Raw genomic sequence first — 22,425 nt, forward strand, 5'->3', positions numbered from 1 at the left:
TGACTGGATACTACAAGAAGTTTGTGAAAGGATATGGGTCCATTGTGACTCCCCTCACAGAACTCGTATCCAATAAAATGCCCAAGAAAGGAAATTGGACGGTTAGCTGCCAAAAGGCTTTTGACACCCTGAAGGAAGCAATGTGCTCAGCACCCATTCTAAAAGCACCAGACTACTCCAAGCAGTTCATAGTGCAGACTGATGCCTCAGAGCTGAGGATAGGAGCCGTCTTCTCCCAGATCAGGGATGAGGAAGGCCAAGACCAACCTGTTGCTTTTATAAGCAGGAAGCTATTCCCTAGAGAGCAGCGTTGGAGTGCCATTGAGAGGGAGGCCTTTGCTGTGGTTTGGTCCTTGAAGAAGCTGAGGCCCTACTTGAACCTTCCTTCCTCATATCCAGAGAACGAAACAAGAAAGAAGATCAAGGAACACGAAGACCTGCCGTGCAGTTGCTAAAACGAGGAAGACACCAACTGATCTGGCCCCAGCCCTACCGCCCTTTCGACCCTCGAACCTGCTTCTGTTAAACCCCAGCATCTCCAGTGGTCAGCAACCTCAAAAACCCCGGAGGACCTGACTGCCTTGTGACTCTGACTACCTGGGTCTCCCACGAGCAGTGGTACTGCTCAAAGCAAGTATCTGAAAGAAACAGGTTAGTATTAGATTCCTTACCTTAGAATATCCCCAGGCGTCAGTCTGGATCCGGAAACTTTTGCGTAGCAGTACCCCTGCGCGTCGGTAGGCGTCGTCTGCAGGCGTCCCCTGCGGCTCCGCGTCGTCGGCGTCGTGCGCCGTGATGACGTCGCTGGAGTATATAGACGCCGCCTCCGCGCGCTGACGTCAGTTCTTCTTTTTTCCGCGCCAGTTAGCGCAGATCCGAAGAGCAGTACTCCGGTCTTTTGACCAAGTTTTTTGTTAACTGATTGATCTTTACGGTGCCGGTAGGATGCCCGGTTTCAAGAGTTGTGACGAGTGCGACCGCATGATGTCGGTCACCGACCACCATCGACTCTGCCTCCGGTGTCTGGGCGCGGACCACGACGTGGAGTCCTGCGTCGACTGTCGGGCCTTGACTGGAAAAGCTAGGCGGGAGCGGTCCCGCAAGCTTCTCGAACTCCGGTTGTCGGCCCCGCGTCGAGAGCGGTCCCGGTCCGGTCGGAGGTCGAGGGAGCGGTCGAGGGAGCGGTCGCGGAGCCGCCATGGGCGCTCCGGGAGTCGTCACCATTCCTCCGGCTCGTCAGGTAAGCACAAGAAGTCGGGGCGTCGCCATCGCACCCCCGACTCCCCCCGACGCCCGCGTGCTGCGGCCGGGGGCTCGGGTGACCCCACCCCCGCGGTCCCGCATGGGTCGCCGACGCCGTCTACCCCACACCTGTCGGTCCCTGGGGAAGGCGCGTCGCGTGAGGAGATCGAGGCCTTCCTCATTGCTATGAGGGCGAGGTCTTCTCCGGCGGGGCCTTCGGCGCCTGCGGGCCCGTCGGTCCCGTCTGGGGGCCCGAGCGGTTCGGGTGCTCCTGCCCCGGCGCCGCCGGTGGCTCCGGCCCCGGCGCCGCTGGTTCCCTCTGGTTCGTCGCCGGCTGGTCTCCCGGCCTCTCCGGCGTCGGTTCCTGTGGGCCAGCCCATGGTACCGCCCCCGCGTGGTGCAGCGACTCCGCCGTCGGCTCCGGCCGGCGTCGGGTCCCCGGCACCGACGCCGCGCGGCGCCACCCCCCTTTCCTCCCCGACTCCGGACTCGGAGCCGGACCGGCGTCGGCCGACGCCGGACCCGACGCCGATGGGGCCCGTTGACCCCGATGTCTATATCGTCGACCCAGAATATGGGTATGACGAGGAGGAGTATGGAGAGGGTTGGGAGGGGTCTGAGGACCCTCTATCCCGTGCCTGCCAGTACGATGTGGACTGGGTAGGTGATCTGGGTGATGCCAGTGGCCTGGACGAGTCGCCCAACCCTGGGTTTGTCTCTCCGTCCCCTGTGGCGTCCGAGGCGGGTGCTGCCTATTCGGTGGTCCTGATGAGGGCTGCCAAGGCCTTACACCTTGAGCTCCCCGTCGCGAAGGTCAAACCGAATATCCTGACGGAAGTTTTTAAACCGCAGTCATGCCCCCAGGAGCCTCTGCTGCCGTTTAATGAGGCCCTGACGGATGTCCTTCTGGGCACCTGGTCCAGGCCCGCCTCTGGTGCGCCGGTTGACCGGAACGTTGCCAGGCGTCACCGTCCCTGCGCGGACGACCCTGCCTTCCTGTCCACCCATCCCTCCCCGGAGAGTCTGGTGATCCAGGCCTCCACTTCGCAGTCCGCATTTCCGTCGGCTCCGCCCGACCGGGAATCAAAGAGGTACGACCAATTCGGAAAGACAGTGTTTTCCTCTTTGAGTGCTGGGCTGCGGTCTTGTAACACCGCGTGCCTCTTGGGCCGCTACACCCACTCCCTGTGGGATACGGTCGAGGAGTGTTTGCCGCAATGCCCCCAGGAAGTGCGGGACAAGCTCACCCGGGCCTTTGTTGAAGGCCGGGATGCGGCGCGGTACTCGATCCGTTGTGGTCTGGACACCACGGACTCACTGGGACGGGCCATGTCCACTACGGTGGCGATTCGTCGCCATGCCTGGCTGAGATCTGCCAACTTCTCACCAGACGTCCAAAATACGCTTATGGACATGCCATTTGATGGCAGTCGCCTATTTGGTGACAAAGCGGACCACGCGCTGGAGCGCTTCAAGGACTCCAGGGTCACGGCCAAGTCCTTGGGTCTCTCGACCCAGACCCAGCGCCAGCAGACGGGTTCGTTTCGGCCCTTTCGTGGCCAAGGGAGAGGAGGTCCCACACGTGCTGCCAGCCACGCGGCGCAGAGCGCTCCCCAGCGCGGTGGCGCCCGTGGTTTCCGCCGTGGTGGCGGTAGAGGCCAGCGTCGTGGTCAGTCCACGCCTCCCTCCGCTGCGGCATCCAAGCCTTCCTAGTCCGAGCTTTCGGGCTCACGTGACGCCAGTGGGTGGCAGGGTTCGCCATCACCACTCCCGCTGGCGCGCGATAACATCGGACAGGTGGGTGCTGCAGCTTGTCCGAAGGGGCTATGCCCTCCCCTTCGAGTCCACTCCTCCAGCCATGCCACCGCAGAACCACCGTGTGTCGGGGGACCACTTGACACTTCTGCAGGAGGAAGTTACGGCCCTCTTGGCCAAGGGGGCCATCGAGCGCGTTCCTGGGCCAGAAGTAGGGTGTGGTTGCTACTCCCACTACTTTCTGGTACCCAAGAAGGACAAGGGAGGCCTGCGTCCTATCTTGGATCTACGGAACGTCAACGGCTTCCTCCGGAAGGAGAAGTTCAAGATGTTGACTTTGGCTCAGGTCTTGGCTGCTCTAGACCCACAAGACTGGATGGTAGCGTTGGACTTGCAGGATGCGTACTTTCACATCCCCGTCCTGCCGGCCCACCGGCGTTACCTGCGGTTCACGGTAGGCCACGAGCATTTTCAGTTTATCGTGCTCCCATTCGGCCTTACCAGCGCCCCACGGGTGTTCACGAAAGTGATGGCGGTGGTCGCAGCTCATCTGCGCCGGTTAGGGGTTTCAGTCTTCCCCTACCTCGACGACTGGCTGTTGAAGGCGGGCTCGCCCCAGACAGTCGTCCACCACCTTCAGATGACGGCAGACCTCCTGCACGAGTTGGGGTTTTCCATCAATGTGCCGAAATCACACCTGTGTCCCTCTCAAAAGCTCCTTTTCATCGGAGCGGTTCTCGACTCGGCGCAGTTTCGGGTTTATCCCCCGGAACGGCGGGTCCGGGATATTCAGGCTCTGATTCCCATCTTTCAGCCGTTATCCCGGGTTTCGGTCAGGTTGACGCTGCGGCTTCTGGGGCTGATGGCCTCCTGCATCCTTCTGGTGCATCACGCCAGATGGCGGATGCGGGCTCTGCAGTGGGACCTGAAGTTTCAGTGGGCCCAGCATCAGGGCAACCTATCCGACCATGTCCTGATCTCGGAGGGCACTGCGAGACAGTTGCAGTGGTGGCTTACAGACCGCGATTGGGTCAGGGGCAGATCCCTCTCCCTTCCCCAGCCGGAGCACGTGGTTGTGACGGACGCGTCCCTCCAAGGCTGGGGTGGCCACTTGGGAGAGGCGGAGATCAGAGGCCTCTGGTCTCCGGCGGAGTCCCGGCTCCATATCAACATGTTGGAGCTGCGGGCGATTCGCCTGGCACTGAAGGCATTCCTCCCCTTTGTCAACGGGAGTGTAGTGCAGGTGTTCACGGACAACACCACCGCCATGTGGTACTGCAACAAACAGGGCGGTGTGGGGTCGTGGACCCTTTGCCAAGAGGCTCTGCGCCTCTGGCAATGGCTGGAACGTCAGGGCGTGACTCTGACGGTTCAACACCTGGCAGGTTCTCTGAACGCCAGGGCGGACGAACTCAGCCGTCGGTGCTCGGTGGATCACGAATGGCGTCTGAACTCGGATGTGGCGAGAGGCCTCTTTCAGCAATGGGGAGAGCCTTGGTTAGATCTATTCGCCACAGAAGAGAACGCGCAATGTCATCAGTTCTGCGCGTTGGAGTTTCCAAGACGGCACTCGCTCGGCGACGCCTTTCGGCGCGAGTGGAGTTGCGGTCTGTTGTACGCCTTTCCGCCTATACCACTTCTGCCCAGAGTGCTGAAGAAGATCAGGCGCGACCGGGCCCAAGTTATCCTTGTGGCTCCGGACTGGGCTCGAAGGTACTGGTATCCCGAGCTACTCAGCATGACAGTCGGTCCCTCGATCCGCCTGCCCCTTCAGGAGGACCTTCTGTCGCAGCAGCAGGGGACGGTCCTCCACCCGAACCTGTCCAGTCTCCACCTCCATGCGTGGAGATTGAGCGGCGACAGTTGAGGCCATTTGACTTGCCTCCTGAAGTCTGTGATGTCATTCTGGCAGCCAGGCGTCCCTCCACAAAGTCGGTATACGCCTGCCGGTGGAACAGATTTGTGGCATGGTGCACAGCAAAGGCTGTGGATCCCCTTTCTGCCCCTCTATCTGAGGTTCTCCTCTTCCTCCTTTCCCTTGCCCAGCAGGGCTCTGCTCTGGGCACTATCAAGGGCTATCTTTCTGCCCTTTCCGCCTTCTTGAGGCTACCTGATCAGCCATCTTTGTTCAAGTCCCCTATTGTGTTAAGATTCTTAAAGGGCATCACGCACATGTATCCTCCAGCTCCGTTCGTGATGCCTCAGTGGGACTTGAACCTGGTTTTGACTTTCCTGATGTGCGCTCCCTTTGAGCCCCTTCATTCCTGTCCTCTCCGTCTTCTCACCTTAAAGACGGCCTTCCTGGTAGCCATCACCTCTGCCAGGAGAGTGAGTGAGCTCCAGGCTCTTTCTGTTCAACCTCCTTTCTTGTCTGTTCATCCTGATAAGGTGGTTCTTCGGACCAGACCTTCTTTCCTGCCCAAGGTAGTCTCTGCTTTTCACATTGGGCAGTCCATCACCTTGCCCTCCTTCTTCCCGCCTCCGCATCCTTCAAAGGATGAAGAGCGGCTCCATCGTCTGGACCCAAAACGTGCGCTTTCATTCTATATGGATCGCACACGCCAGTTCCGGGTGGATGACCAACTGTTTGTTGGCTACGTGGGTGAGAAGAAGGGAAGGGCGGTACAGAAACGGACCATCTCTCGGTGGGTCGTCCTGTGCATCAAAGCATGCTACTCTTTGGCTCGGAAGGAGCCTCCTGTTGGGCTGAGGGCCCATTCCACTCGGGCCACGGCGGCTACTACTGCCCTGGGCCGGGGAGTCCCTTTGCAGGACATTTGCCAGGCGGCCACGTGGGCCTCGCTGCACACCTTTGCGAGGCACTACTGCCTGGACAGTCAAGTCCGGAGGGATGGCTTCTTTGGCCGTTCGGTCCTCCAGGACTTTCTGGTGTAGGTTGTATTGGTTCGCAGACCCACCACCGGGGTTGGTATTGCTGGGGTATCTATTCTAAGGTAAGGAATCTAATACTAACCTGTTTCTTTCAGATGAACAAGTTACTTACCTTCGGTAACGATATATCTGTAAGAAACAGTAGTTAGTATTAGATTCCTTACCGCCCCGCCCATCCTCCCCGTTCTGCGAACTGATACCTAGGGTTAGGGACATCCCTTTCAGGGCCCTAGTTTCAAATGGCACCAGTGTTGGTTCTCACATGGCTCTGCGTGTTCTGGCGCGGAAAAGCTGTGTGCAAAGAACTGACGTCAGCGCGCGGAGGCGGCGTCTATATACTCCAGCGACGTCATCACGGCGCACGACGCCGACGACGCGGAGCCGCAGGGGACGCCTGCAGACGACGCCTACCGACGCGCAGGGGTACTGCTACGCAAAAGTTTCCGGATCCAGACTGACGCCTGGGGATATTCTAAGGTAAGGAATCTAATACTAACTACTGTTTCTTACAGATATATCGTTACCGAAGGTAAGTAACTTGTTCAACAAGCCCTGCCATCAGCCCGGAACCGCAAACCCTGCACCCGCCAAGCCTGGCCTGTGCCGGAGTGAATCAAGACCCCAAGGACGTCCCGGCAATTCTGACCTGGAATCCAGTGCCCAAGGACCCTCATCGACGACCCCAACGATGCCTGCAGCTTCAGGACAAAGGACCCCTTCAACCGTGACCAGCAGGGGGTAAGATTTCCCGACCTCAAAATACACCCTTGCACCCGGTGCCCCACGGCCCCCTGTGCCCAACTCCTGGGTGCCTACCTATCCTCCAAGATCCCAACTTACCCCTCGAAGTGTTGGTCGCTCTAAAAGATCCACCGTCCCCGAGCCTGCAGCCTTTGTTCCCTTTTCGAGGTTCCTCATTAAATAACATTGAGCGCCCAACGGCTCAAAAGCACTCTGCACCCTGCCGCCCGAGTGCCCCTGGGAGTGCAACCTTTGTCCTATCCTACTTCCCCATTTACCCTGAGCAAGTGACCAGGAGCCCAGCTCCCACATCCGCGTGGATTACTAGCCAGCAGCCACCAACCGAAGGTCCCCTTCCTCTCATTGGATAACATTGGGCCTAACTACCTCTGCACACGGCCGCCCCTGTGCCGCTGAGGGTGTACCAATTGTACTTACCTGACCCTGGGGGACCTCTGAGTCTATGCCCAGAACCACAACTTCACCAGTTGAGTACTCACCACGAAACTGGTAACTCTCCTGCCATTGAATAACATTGACTAGTTTGACTCTCAAAATCTTTTAAGTATCTACTTTTGAAAACGCAAAATATTCATATAAAATCATCCGAATTCCGAAATATTCACATGTGATCAGGAGAGGGGCCAGTACTGTACCCTGTAGCCCAGTACTGAACCGGAAAAGTAATCCCTAGCGGGTTTACTAGTAACTTGTATTTTCTCCATAGGAATCCATTGTCTGCTTTGCTATGAAATTTCTTCTGTCTACTTTTGAAAACTTGAAATATTCTTTAAAAATCATACGAAATACTGAAATGTAATTACTTACCTGTTTTAAGTTGAGACCCCAGTGCTGACCCCAGGAGCCCAGTACTGGATTACAAAAGTAACGAGATTGTACTTTACCTGCAACCTAAATTTTCTCCCATTGGATAACATTGCCAGGTTTCTGTTTGAAAGTTTCTAAGTGTGAACTTTTAAAATAGCTTTTTATTCCTGAAAAATCACTGCAATACCTAAAACGTTTTTGCTAGACTGTTTTCAGCATAGACCCCAGGGCTGAACCTAGGAGCCAGTCCTGGAATTACCAAAGTAATCTACAAAGTAATCAACTATGGTTATATAAGGAAATCCATTGACCTCAATGCTAAATTGTGTGTAGAATTGTGTTGCCTACTGCAACCCCTGTACCTATTGCATTTACAAAGTTAATTGCCTTTCTGCAAAGTACTCATCTGAGACCTCTCATACGGAGGACAGTACATTTTGATACCTGTTGGTTCTAGAAATAAAACAACTAATATCTCTTGATATAAAAACAATTGGCCTGGAGTTCAGTCTTTGAGTGTGTGAAACCTTTTGCTGACTGAGTGTGTGCAACAAGTGCTTTACACTGTCCTCTGGTACTGCCTTACTGCTCGACCAAGCTACCACTTTAGAGAGTAAGGACACACCTGGCTTTAACCTTTGTTATACCTCTGGGGTTTGTGGACTCTATACACACTGTACCTTATTCTGGTCCAGTGTATGTAGAGCCACTTTCTCACACCTGTCCAAACACAAAGGCCTGCTTGCCCCTAACCCTGTAGTGAGTTTGGAGCCAGTGAAGGAAGGGAGGGCCTCTGTGCACTTCAAAGCTTTCTTTGTAGTCTTCCCCACTTCAAAGGCACTACTGGGTATACGTACTGGACCTCTGACACCATAACTGCAGTACGCTTCTGGACCTTTGAAGATTCTGTTGGAAAGAACTGCTGTGCTGCTGCAAGGACTGTCACTCTGCTGGACTGCTGCAAGGCCTGCCATTCTGCTGAACTGCTGCTTTTCTGGTCCCCTGCCTTGCTGAGCTGCTCTGCTGACTGCTGCTCTCCTGCCTAGGTGACAAGGCTTAGACCTGCATCACTTGAATCCAGAGTGACTCCAAGGGCTTGCTGTCTTGCCTCCTGTTCTAAGTCTACGGGACATCATCCTGCTACAGCACCTGGACTTTGCGTGCTGCAAGTCCTGCCCAGGCCAAGGGGTGCCAACCCAGTCCTGGGCTCTTCGAAGTGGTATAAGGTGCTGCTCAACTAGAACCCATGCATCCTCATTGGAACCTTCGCTTTTGCGTGAGTCGGAATCACAACATCCTTGTTGTCGCGTTAAGAGGACCAAGTGCGCATCACTCTCTGACCCAACGCACATCTCCTTCAGACCCAGCGCGCATCGCACACAGCTAGAGCAGTAGCGCATTGCATTTGAAACCAACGTATCACACACGGAACCAACACATCGCTGCAGTTGCCTAGAGAAAATAGTTGCATCTCATTCACAACAAGGCTTGGCACGAAGCATCGCTCCAGCTACACCTCACATCAGTGTCTGCGATGACGCATTCTGGAACAAGGTACTTTGGTTCAGTGGGCCCAAGTGGGTCACTGTATCCGACCCATGCTCCATCGCTGTCGGCCTGAAATTTTGACTTTGCCCTGGTCTAGTGCTGCCAGGTAACCCATTTAAGCACTTATTGCTTCTAGGCGCTATTTTACATTTATTCTTTGAAAATGTATAACTCGACTTATACTTGTTGGATTCTTGTTGTTCTGATGCTTTATTTATAAAATCATCTATTTTGCTAACCTGGTGTAGAATTGCACCCTTATTCAGTGGCACACTCGCAATAAAGATTTTGAAAGACTGGCCTCTGCTTTCACCCACACTGAAACCCCAAACAAAAATTGGTTCAATGTTATCATATCCCGTGCGCAGCTTTGCACATGAGTGGTCTGTCCAACAGAGAGCTTAAAAACGACTGTGTCCAGTATCAGAAATATTTTAAAACACTGTACTGGGCCAAACAGACTTGAACTTTTCATTTACCTGGAGCAGATGAAGGCTGAAAAGCTGTTTGGAAGAGCAATTGTTTACCCAGAGTCTTGTATCTATCTCCAGGGTCTGGCTTATTTATTTATTACTTCTTATCTAACTGGTTGCTTAATCCACAGGAAGCACTGCCAAGGGCGTTAGCAAGGATTTGTCTGTCGTTTCAAGAATATTCCAGATCTTGGGAAATGTGCCATTATGTGGTCATGTGCTTATCTACAGTATAACATTGATATTCGTTACTAGTGCTGAAAGCAAAAAGTGAGAGGAACTTGATCCTTCACATCCCAGAGGAAGTATCACATCATATTCTGCAGGATTGATCATGGAGCGCCTAAGAGGCAAACCCTTATTTCATAAGATATCCTACGAGGGGGCCTTCAGGTAGCTGGAAGGTGTCTGCACAGTCCTCTGATATTTGGGTCCATGTGGAAACGCAAGCCTGAAGCAACTTTATCTGTGCAATATGTGAAATTCTTACAAGTGTCCTATGCAAGATTGATTCCATTGTGTGCAAAGCACAGGGTTATTAGCCTTTGTCCTCCGTTCTGGAAAACTGTTGGTTCATCATAAAATGAAGACGTAGCAGATTAAATTGAGACAGTCTTGAGCAATGTCTTCAGGATCTTGCACCATTGGAAGACTGTAGCAGGTAACTTATATCAGAGAAGACAATAGCTTATGGGTAGAAACCTGTGGAAATGTGCTTTTTTATGAAGGTAATAAGGATCACGTTTTGCAGTAAACCTTTTTACCTCTCAATGTTTTCAGTTTTTTGAAAATGTGTATTTAAAGTAAAGAGAGGGAGGAAGGGACTGAGTCACCCATGAAAGTAAGCCGACAAACATGAAAGGAAAATTCTGTTTGCTCTCTTTGAAACCCTTTATCTAGAAAGTAATGAAACATGACCTTCTTTAAAAAACAAAACCGATGTTATTAGACGTTATAGAGACTTGAAGAAATGTGTAGTGCATAATACTGTAGATTGTGATTGTAGGAAAACGAAATTGACACTTGTACACATAAAATTGAGGAGTACTTTGCATGGTATTATTTGCATGTTGTATTACTATTCATGTTGCATGTGTTCTGTTTCTTACAGCGATGAAGCATCCTGTTTTGCTATACAGAAGGGATTACAAGCCTCTCGAAGCCACATTAAGTATTTCAAGCACAATGACATAGCTGACTTAGAAAGGCTGTTGAAAGAACAGGAGGTTGAAGATCAAAAGGTGTGATCTTCTTGGAGCTGCATTGTACCTTTGTCATCGTCATCTTTGAATAGTGCAAGCTGGTTAATTTATGTTTAAAATTGCTGTTAGGTGTCAGAACATCTCAGCCATGCTTTTAGTTAAAAATAATCCTCTTGTAGCTACTAAGTCGAGACTGAATTTGCTGGCCTAGGATATTTATTTTTTATTTAACAGTTATGTAAGTGATTCATCAACTTATTGTTTAACAGTAATGTACATTACTGACACTCATTAATATTGCCCTGCCAGTGGGCTTGGTTCAGCAGGCTAACAGGTGTGCCTCAAGATTGAACTTCCTTGAATGAACATACTTGCTTTTAGCAGATTGAGCTTATGTAGATCATGTTTGCACACTTTATTTAGGGCCAAGCAGAGATCTTCTGTAGACACCCTTCCGAGTGTCTATAAGGATTCCTTTCAAAGGCATTCATCTTTACATCCACTCATTCCATGAGCAAGAGTTTTAATGATATGTTGATTCCCTGAAACACATATTACAACCAGCCATAAAAAGTTATTGTAGGAAAAGCAGGTGGCAAAACTCGACATCTCCCTCATGATAGTCCAAATATTTTATTAATTTGAGAATTGCATTTTTCCTCGCTCTCATTCACTGACCAGGTATTGTGATACCTAAAGTAAATTGTACATTTATCAAAAATGTGAGGAAAACTCAATCTAAGCACTTATCATTATTTGGATTGGGTCTGATTTGTGAATAATACAGAGCTTGATTCACAAAAGAGCTGCTTAGAAAGTCAGGAGTGTGTTCATACAAGGTTACTTCTTTTTTATACATTCCCCACTGTAATAATAATATCGACACTTATAGAGCGCCAACAGTTACCTCAAGCAGAGGAATTCTTGCATTTAGGAATCGTCCTGTTAAACTGCTACAGTTTCATACTTTTTTGCACAGATGGAAATAGTGCTATCAAGTGACTTCACATTGATAAATGTTTTTTTTTTTTTTTTACTTCTCCGAGAAAGTTTTTTTTCTTGGTGGAGAATTTTGTTCCTTCATCAATTTTGGGTGTGTTTCTTCCCTTGCTTTAAGCTTGCCAGACTTGTCCTATTCTGTCTTCCCATGGGCACACCAGTGCAACTTTACTATGATGGCCCCAAGTGGTGTTGGCATCCTATCAAAAAAGAGGAGGAGAAGGAGCCTGCCAGCCAGTCCTGACAAGGTCAGGGTGATAATCTGTGTACTGGCTTCTACCAGTCCGCTCCACCCACCAGTTAGTTGAGCAAAGTTATTCACTGTCCAGTTCAGAGGCAGCAGATTGGACTATGAGTGAAGACAGAGCCACAGCTATCATGGCAGTTGTTCTTCCTCAGTACCACCTAATTAGGCAAGAATGACAACAGTAGCTAGAGGAGGTCATAACCACTTCTTACCACACTTAGAGACTTAAGATTCTCATAAACATGAATGGAGATCCTCTGTCTAATGTTGTATGATGAAAAGATGGCATACCAGAATGCGTATGCACATTTTGTTGAATGCACACAACCACATTTTTCATGCTTCTTCTAGAACAGGCGAGTTGGAATTTCTTTATTATTTGATGAAGGACTAAAGCTCTGAAATGCATAGGGTACACTTCAAAATGTTCTGCTTGAAACCGGTTACAACCACTTTGGTGATGAAGTATGACAGAAAAGATCTTAAGATCGAATGTTTTGTAATTGAACACCTTACTCTTGTTCCTGGTGAATAAAGACACACAAATGATTGACTACAATTGAGGGCTGTGATCAGTAACACAGGCTTAGGTTTATTTCCAAAAAGAGCAGATTCTTACCAACACCCTGCAGGGCACAAAGGAATGATCGCCCCTTCAAGGGTTAGTATGTATTATATTTAAAATTGTATCTCAGGACAGAGGGTACTCCTTTGAGCAAACATTAAAAGGAAAAACAACTTAACTTGAGGATTAAAGAATGATCTTGGCTTATGCAACACGGAAACGCAATCACTTGGATTTATCAGATTTTCTCACAAATATAAGTACTTCACTAGCAAGGGGAGTTGGGAACGGCCATAGGCTTATAATGCACTTTATATGACTAACTACATTTGAATTCTGTTATTCTGAACTGGGGAAGACACAGTGATCCTCAAGGATAGCCTTAGGTCACCTTTTGGTGCTTGGCCAGTGTGAAGATTTAGCATGAGGGCTGCATGATAAGCCATACCCATCTCAGAACTGTTATTGATGTAAATGTATTGTTCACACAGAGGAATTAAATTCTTAAAAGCAATAATTAATTACCTAATAACAACTTAACATCAAACATATGCATTGCTACTCAAATAATACTAAGCAGAGACCATTATGATCATTGGTGATTAAATTGTGAACAGTCTTAGGTTTCTTGAATGAAAAATTGCTTTAGCGTCACCGAAGTATGTACTTGCGCAATTAAATCTAGGAAGGAATCTCAGGAGGAGTACGAAAGAAAGGGAAACGTATGAGGGTAGATAACTAAGTATCTCACTGCCTATGTGCTGCTACAATTGTACCTGTTGATTGTGTAGTGAAATTGGATTGCATGGCGTTAGTTGAACTGTGATGTTCCCCTTAACTTTCTGTACTTTCAACCTGGCCCTAATTTGATTTTTAAGTGTATTTTGTTGCTTTGTTCTTGTTGCACTCCACCTAGTATAGCCCACTTTGAATTTAGAGTAGCATGTTTAAGGTGCAGACGGCGAGCATTGTGTTTTGGAAGCAACCATGTATTTTAGCTAAACCTGAGGCATCCACCTGGCTTGCTGCTTCCATAATTTTCCACACCTCCCATATTAAACAGATTTGTAACGCCATGATGGATACAGTCTAGTTTAACACTAGTCATTTATATATCAAATTGAGACTTTGTGGATGGTCCCCTTTACTTGCCTAATATGCTGTCCTCAAAGCTTCAGTTGTGTTTAGATTCAAAGGAAAACAACTAGAAACTTAAATGAGATGAATGATTTATTAGCAAAACATTATTTTTCTCTGTATTATGTGACTTCTAATATCTGAAAGAAAAGAGCACAATTGTTATTTATTTTTCAGAAAATAGTGTCTTAGGGTCTGATTACAATCTTTGGTGAACAGGCTTACTCCGTCACAAACGTGACCGATATCCCGTCCTCCAAATTTGCAAGTTCCAAAGGATATAATAGGCTTGTAATTTGGCATATGGAATATCCTCATGTTTGTGACGAAGCTACCCTGTCCGCCAAGTTCGTTGTGAGGCCCTTAGTTCTCAAATGTTTTTTAAGGTTTATGCTTTTCGATATTTTTCACATATGGGCAAACTAATTCTTAGTCCATTTGATGATGAGAAGAATGTGGTTACCTTGTTTAATATATGCCACATGTATAAATTTGACTTAAGTTTAAATTTTCTTCCTGAAGAATCCACGGAAGGCACGTGTGACCCGAAGATTTATTGTGGTGGAGGGACTGTACATGAATACTGGTGATATTTGTCCTCTTCCAGAATTGGTAAGTAGCTGAAGATGTCAACCCAATACTCTGATGTAGATTAACAAATATTATGAAGCTGTGGATACCCTTTCACTTACCTTGCCTAATATGATTATTGGAGAGTTGTTTAATATTTTCCGATCTATGTAGTGTAGGGAGTGCCACTTAAATGTCACTAATAGCGTGCAGCATTTATGAAACAAGGCGTATCCATATAATATTTATACATTTTGTTTTGCTTACCTGAAATATTTAATATTTACAAATATCACCATTGGTCTGTGTGATTCTCTAACAGTTTTTCATAGATAGCATGATAATCTCTCAGAAACCTGCTAATATTGATTATATTTTGTTTGCTTTTTTTATATTTTAACTACTTGTTCTAAAAATGTGCGACAAGCAATATTTTATGTGTCTTAGATTTAGGTCTACCTGCAGGGTAAGCGGGACCAGCTAAGTGTGGATTTTCAGGAGCAGTTCACTGCTCCATGGCCATCAACCTGGGCCTTCCTGATTGCTCCTCTAGCTAGCAAAAAAGAACCCTTGAGCATAATACCCTCCCCCGCCCACAGAATCCCTTAAGGTCTGTGCAAGGAACACCAAAACTACCTCCATCTTGTAGCCCCAGCCTTTCTAAACCCTAAACAGCCCAGTGAATAAACAGAGAAAGTGATTAGATCACAGACTTGTGTTGTGTGTTTTGAAACCTTAAAACTGCAATTTTTCTACCTGTGACTGTTTAAATTGAATCTTTTGTCTTCTGTGCAATTCATTCTGTTCAAAGTGCTGTTTTTTTGCCTGTGACTATTTTGAATTTAACTATTGGTTTTTGTGCAATTACTACAGTTAAAACTGCTGTTTTTCTACCTGTGACTGTTGGGATTTCTGTTCTAGGTACCCCTGTTCTACGCTTAGGCGTGCAGGGGCAACCCCCTCGGTACCCAGCACCCACCCCTTTTTTGGTCTTTTTCAGAGATAAAAAGGCAAGCTAGACCCTCCGACTAAGCAGAGTGTGTTTAAGAGACTACTGAATCTGCTCTAAGGTTTTAACTGTGTTTGGAAAGTGTATTTTGGCTAGAAAAAGGGATTTCTTTAAGTGCACGAAAAGCAGTATTTTAAGTGGCTTAGATTCGGGCCTTCCTTTGGGGTACATCGAGACCAGCAAAGTGTGAATTGATCCTGTTTATATCCAAGGGGATTCTGGTCTTCAGGAGCAGCTCACTGCCCCCTGGTCATCAGCCTGTGCTTCAGGTCATACGCCCCATATACAAGTTGCTATTGGATGGTACATCTGTGCTCTGATTAGTTCCTGTATCTGGTGTTTCTATTGGTTTTAGGGCTTAGATTTAGGGTTTTGATTGGCGGATAGGTCTGTGGTTTTGAATAGTTTCCTGGGGCTAAGGTTTCTATTGGGCTTAGGATTTGGTTTCTGATTGGGTGCTAGGAATAGGGCTGGTATTGTTTGTAAGGACCTGGTCTCCAGTTGGTCCTAGGGCTTAGAGCTAGTGTTCTCATTGGTGAAGGTTCTCATTGGCTGTAGGTGTCCGCTGATCACTAGTACTATTTAGCTTAGGGTGCAAGGACTCGAGGCTAAGGGTAGAGAGGATAAAAGCAGTTGCCTGTTTGGGACTGGTCGGGCCTAGGGCCAGAGATGCTGCCCTTTTTACCATTCAGCAGCACCCACCTTAATCCAGCCACAAACATATTAACACACCCACAACAAATGCACTCTACTAATTTACTACAAACAAACCCTGACCACATTTCATTATCTCAACCAGCACTACAAAACCCCACAAACGCCACCTGTGCACCCTTCTACCCCAACTACCACACCATGGCAGCATCACACTCACACAAAACACCACTCTCACACAAAACACCACTCTGTCCTATACCACTAACAAATCCACACATCGCCAGCACAACACAAAGCCATACTATACATAACTATATTCCATCCAGACAGACAGTCCCTGCCTATACATAACACCAGCTCTACCCTCTATTTACTCCTAACAGACCCCTTTCTGTCACCACCAAACCTATACTCGGCCCTTCATCATTTTATCCACCAACACCCTCCTCCTCTTTTTATTAAAAAAAAAAAAGCACAACCACACAACCCTTACACTCAACAACACATTAGCTCTTCCAGCTTTCAAATCTAACACACATTCATGAATTTTGTCCATCCTCTATCACACATCACTTGCACTCTTTTCCAAAACACATCACCACCCCCTTTACCAACTTTCACTAACAAACATTACTTTACATTCAAATCCTTCTCAGAAAACTACTATATCCTCTCCTCTCACTACTCCACAAAAATAAAACTTATCACATACCAGCTCAAGAAAATTCACACACACACTATTTCATAATACGTTCAATCACAAACTAGAAACATACACCCACTCCCACCCTTGTGACTAAACAAATAATGCACATCCTAAACCATCTTTACTGCTAAGCCTTTCTCTCCCCCACACCTAACACGAATACACTAACACAACAACCCTAATTCAACAGCCTCTCATTCATTGGACAATTTAGAGTCATACAACATAACCCACTTGTGGCACCCCCCCCCTCTCCTAACTCATACACCTTACACCTAAAACAGATGAAGACAAAATATTCAACGTGCCACTCTTCACAACTTTGCATCTCCATGTCTATGGCACAAAAATGCTACTCTAATAGAATACAGCTCACAAACTCACTCAACCACCATCTCCACCACCTACATACACAGACCCATCAAAATACCTTCTAACCCTGCTGGACGAGGAATAAAATATAGAAAAGCACCACTATTTCTATCCTCATACATCCAATACCACCACTATTGACCAACCCGCTACTAGTTCAAACACTATATGAGTCACTACAGGAAGCTTTTGATAGCGTAATACCGCTCAGAACAACAAAAGAAAACTGACTCCTTGGAGAAATAGAGAACTAAAAGATAATACCACAAAATAGAAAACTGCAATGCACCTGGCTCGAAACAACCAGCAATCAGGACAAACTTCACCTACAGAAACTTAACAGATTATAAAAGTCCGGTATCAAAAAAAGTTTTTAAAAAAAGGGTATTCTGTAGTAGGGGATCTCTGTGTATGGTCAGAATCTAGTGAATAGTGCCGCCCATGTGCGTGGACCCTGGAGCAATCAAAAATAATCTCTCAGTGTCGAAAAAATGCAGACCTGCACAGACACTTGAGAGAATTAAAGACAGATAATGCAGCCTATAACACAGGCTACACTGTCCAGTACTTCAACTAGAAATTCCACCAAAAAAATCCACAAAACAGCAAAGCCTGTACAGATTTCCCTTGCTTCAGCAGCAAAAACCCTCTGGAATGATAGAGAGGAGGATCTGGACAGACAAGCCCCATAGGCTGCCATTATGTGGCTCAGAACAGGATACTGTGCCTTTAAGAGAACTTTCCAGAACTTCACAGTATCCCAGAATGCACTGCAGGTCCCTTTTACTTTCAGTTCTTTTTTTCCGGCTCCTGGAAACAGGACCCTGGAGCATTGAGCTCTCCCTTTTCAAGGGTTTATTGGTGATTTTTCACTATTAATTTCGTTTTGAGTGCTTCTAAAGTACTTTAGTGCTGTTCTTCTTGGTTTTTTCTCCTTTTTGATGTCAAATATGCCTGCATAATTTGACAAATGCCCGGAGTGTTCCAGGAAGAAGGCCAAATCGGATCCCCATGAGGTGTGTATCCTCTGCCTTCCCTCTTCCCATGTCCCCGAGGAGTGTGAGATTTGTCAGGGCTTCTCTGGCAGGACCCTAAAGGACAGACAGAAGATCAGGCTTCAGGGACTCGAGGAAAGAAGGCTGAAGGCGCAAGGTGTTTCTGGAGGGGCTTCTTCTGCCCGTGCTGAGGCCTCTGGGGGGCTACCCAGAGGCAGGAAGACCAGCAAGCGTGCCCACTCTCCGTCTGTGTCGATTGCACCGACCACGACATCGAGAGGAATGACTACGGTCTGTTCCCCATCTCCCCAGGGCTCTGGAGCGAAGCGCCGTCGACGGTCGACGTCGAGGGAGTTGCACAGACCACCGTCTAAGTCTCCTGTGACGGTTTCGTCGTCATCCTCGTCGGTCTCGACGTCGTCGATGGGCCCGGCGTCGGCGCTCGCCGTCGAAGCGACACCGCCGTTCGCCGTCTGCGAAGAGGAAAAGATCGTCGTCGAGGGGAACCTCGTCGTCGAGGAGTGGACCGAAGAGGTCGCCGTCGAGGTCGCCGTCGAGGCGGACGAGGTCGCCGTCGAGACGCAAGAGGTCGCCGTCGAGACGCAAGAGGTCGTCGTCGAGGCGATCGAAATCGACATCGAGGCATGAGAGATCGCCGTCGAGGCGGACAAACTCGACGTCGACGCCGCGGAAGAGACGCTCGACGTCAAGGGGCCGACGCTCGCCGTCAGGTCACCGTTCTTCGACGTCGAAGAAGCGGGAGAAGAGGCCTGTTGCCATGGGAGGCTCGCCAACGTCCCAGGCTGGTGGTGGATCACCTGGCTCGGTGTATACGCCTTCGCAAGTTACGCCTCTGCCTCCATTACCGAGGGGTCTCCCTCCGAGGGCTCCTACTCCTCCTCCTTTGCCTCCGCTTCCGCTACCTGTACCTCGACCTCAGGTGCCAGAGAAGCCGCCTCCAGTTCCTCCGAGGTCGGCTTCATTGCCCAGGTTTCCGCTTCCACCCCCAAAGGGACTCCTAAGCCGCAGGCCCCAGTCAAACCTAAGACGCCCGCTCCGGTGGAACCGGCGGATCGTCCGAGGCCTAGGAAGTCAAGATCACGCTCCGGACGGAGAGGAAGATCTAGGAGTCGGCACAGATCCTCACTAGATCTAGACGTCGCCATAGGAGGCGAGGATCCAGGTCCTGCACGGACTCCTCCAGGACACGATCCTATGCGCCGACCTTGTCTGATTCCCCGGGGACAAGGGTGTCCCCGGTGGATGACATCAGCACGTTCCAGGAGGTTCTCCTGAGGGGGGCGACAAAGTTGGGCATCACGATGACGGCTCCTACACCTACGACACAACACATGCGATGTTACAACGCGTGGTAAAAACCACGCATACCATTACATCGCATACGCTTTTACAACGCATGCGATGTAATGGCTATCCACGTCGTTGTAAGGAAACTGAGGCTGTTTCCTCACAACGACGTGGACCTCTGACGAAGCAGGAACCGGGAGCAGAGATGGGGACGCTGGAACCACGAAGAAAGAGGTAAGGCTGATTGTGCTTTGGGCGGGGGTAGTGGTTTAGTGTAGTAGTGTTTTAGGGTAGTGTAAGGGTGGGAGTAGTGTGGGTAGTGTTGTAGTGTTTTAGGGTGTAGGGTAGTGTAGGGGTGGGAGTAGTGTGGGTAGAGTTGTAGTGTTTTAGGGTTTACGGTAGTGTAGGGGTGGGAGTAGTGTTGTAGTGTAGTGTTTTAAGTTGGCAAGGGTCAATCATTATGCCTATATATAAAGGAGGAGATAGATCTAACCTAAACTATCGTCTAATAACATTACAGGACGTCGAAGCCAAATATTTCGCATCACTCCTTCTAAAAGATTTGGCAAACTGGTCAGAAGAGAAAGCAATGATCCCAATTAACCAAACTGGATTTAGAGCAGGAATCGGAACAACCTCGAACATTTTATCTATAACTATGATTGCAGAAAAATGCCAGCGCACTAAGCAGGAGCTGAACCTGTGTTTTATCGACTTGCAGGCAGCATTTGATAGTGCCGATCGGAATCTTCTATGGGCAAAGCTGAGAGCATGGAACATACCAGAGAACATATTAAGGGGCCTGCTGTTATCCTACTCCGACACCTGGACACAAATCGAACTAGGGGACGGTTCACTATTATCAAGAAAAGTCTATACAACAACCGGCTTAAAACAGGGATGCGTCCTGGCTCCACATTTATTTAATTTATTTATATTTCCGATCTCTCAGGTATACTAAACAACTGCAATTCTCACTCGCCGAAACTTGACAACTTACACATCTGGCATACGCCGACGACATTGTGCTTATGAGCCTAACTAAAGTTGGTTTGTCCAGATTACTGACAGAACTATCAGCATTCCTGTCTGCGAACAACCTTGCTCTCAACCTGTCCAAAACAAAAACAATGTTAATCACTAATCGACAATCAAACCTGGAAAGGGTAGCAAGTTATAAATATCTAGGATTTTATATCGACTACAGATGTACCCTAAAAGCTCAGAAAAACTATATGACGCAAAGAGCTGGAGCTTTAATATTTGCACTTAGCATTCTGTCAAAAAAACTTGAGGGCCCCTCGCTTAAACCACTACTGACAGTGATTGCCAGCAAAGTACTTCCAACCTTAGGGTATGCTAGTGTAGCTATGCTGGGTAAGGACGCTATTATTCTAAACAACCTGGTGACAAAAAATTTATAAAAAGGCTCTCAGACTTCCTAACTCAGCCTCTCCAGCGCAGATGCGCCTAGAATTTGGCCTCATGAGTGAATCACTAGGAAGACTCTACACAAGCATCAGGGTATGGTACCGAATTAAGACGAATGCTATTGATAATAATCTTAATAGATTTTTATGGCAGGAACTGGAATTACAAAAAAACTCAGAATTAACAAATACTTGACTTACGCGCTGGAGCAAACGTGCACTGCTAACCTGTGGGACAAAAACTTGCCATTCATCTCCTTTAAACAGGCATTAAATAAGGCGGACAAATTTCATTCGTTAATTACTGACAAAGCCATTTTTTCAGACAGCTCCCATTCCTGGACTGTGATCAACGGTTACAAAAAACTTACCCCAGCTGCCTACTTAGACACAACTTATTCCGTCTTTTTAAAAAAAAAAGCTGATGGCTCTGAGACTAGGTAAATACCCAACCTTGGCTGACGAACCCGCCTGACACAGTTGTCTGTCGCCTCTGTGGCACCACAAAAGAAGACATAATTCATATCTTATGTCATTGCAAGAATCTGAGCCAGGAGCGCACGCTCTTTTTGAAGAACATTTTTGGGTCAAGAGACAACGCACCTGCAGGACTGCTGTTATTGGTGGTTTGGACTCAACAGCACCTATAATTAACTGGAAACTGATAAAGTTCTTGATAGCTTTTGAAAAACGCTTGAAAGCAACTGGTCATGTTTAGATTTAATAAGGCCTCTTATTATTATTAACTTTTCTCTTTGTAACCGCTAGCTGACAAAGTTTCTGATGGCCTTAGCTTGAAAGTAATTGGTCACCTCTAGATTTAATAAGACCATCATTTTATCTCTAACCTCTGTTTTAAGCTGTATTTGATGAATTCTACTTTCTCTTTTAATATTGAATACTAACTGTAAAGGATATTTGTTATAGTTTTAATTAAATAAACAGTAAAGTTTACTACTACTAGTTAGTGTTTTAGGGTAGTGAAGGGGTGGGAGTAGTGTGGGTACTGTAGTAGTGTAGTAGTGCTTTTGGGTTTAGGTTAGTTAGGGGTGGGAGTAGTGTGGGTAGTGTTGTAGTGTTTTTGGGTTTAGGTTAGTGTAGGGGTGGGAGTAGTGTGGGTAGTGTTATAGTGTAGTAGGGTTTTAGGGTTTCGGGTAGTGTAGGGGTGTGGGTATTGTATTGTTGTAGTGTTAGGGTTTAGTGTAGTTTAGGGGTGGAGTATGTGTGGGTAGTGTAGTAGTGTTGTTGGGTTTAGGGTAGTGTAGGTACTGCTGTAGTGTAGTAGTGTTTTAAGGTAGTGTAGGGGTGGAAGTAGTGTGGCTAGTGTAGTAGTGTTTTAGGGTAGTGTAGAGGTGGGAGTAGTGTGGGTAGTATTGTAGTGTTATAGTGTTGTAGTGTTTTAGGGTTTAGGGTAGTGTAGGGGTGGAGTAGTGTTGTAGTGTTTTTGGGTTTAGGGTAGTTAGGGGTGGGAGTAGTGTGGGTAGTGTTGTAGTGTTGTTGGGTTTAGGGTAGTGTAGGTACTGCTGTAGTGTTTTAAGGTAGTGTAGGGGTGGGAGTAGTGTGGGTACTGTTGTAGTGTAGTAGTGTTTTAGTGTTAGGGTTAGTGTAGGGGTGGAAGTAGTGTGGGTAGTGTTGTAGTGTAGTAGTGAATTAGGGTAGCATAGGGGTGGGAGTAGTGTTGAGTAGTAGTGTTTTAGGGGTAGTGTAGGGGTGGGAGTAGTGTGGGTAGTGTTGTAGTATTTTAGGGTT

The 22,425-nt window shown here is 48.0% G+C and overlaps 1 protein-coding gene across 1 annotated transcript in view; it reads left to right on the top strand.

Moving 5' to 3' along the window:
• The window catches only part of SPTLC1 (serine palmitoyltransferase long chain base subunit 1), a 302,110-nt gene that overhangs the window by 109,570 nt on the left and 170,115 nt on the right, over window positions 1-22,425 (top strand). The window contains exons 7-8 of the mRNA XM_078675619.1: window positions 10,591-10,720; window positions 14,152-14,241. Of these exons, the coding sequence (XP_078531745.1) occupies window positions 10,591-10,720; window positions 14,152-14,241 (220 nt within the window). The remainder of the gene's footprint in view (window positions 1-10,590; window positions 10,721-14,151; window positions 14,242-22,425) is intronic.

This window comes from Lissotriton helveticus, chromosome 2_1 (assembly GCF_964261635.1).
Source record: "Lissotriton helveticus chromosome 2_1, aLisHel1.1, whole genome shotgun sequence".
In the NCBI taxonomy this organism is placed as follows: domain Eukaryota; kingdom Metazoa; phylum Chordata; class Amphibia; order Caudata; family Salamandridae; genus Lissotriton; species Lissotriton helveticus.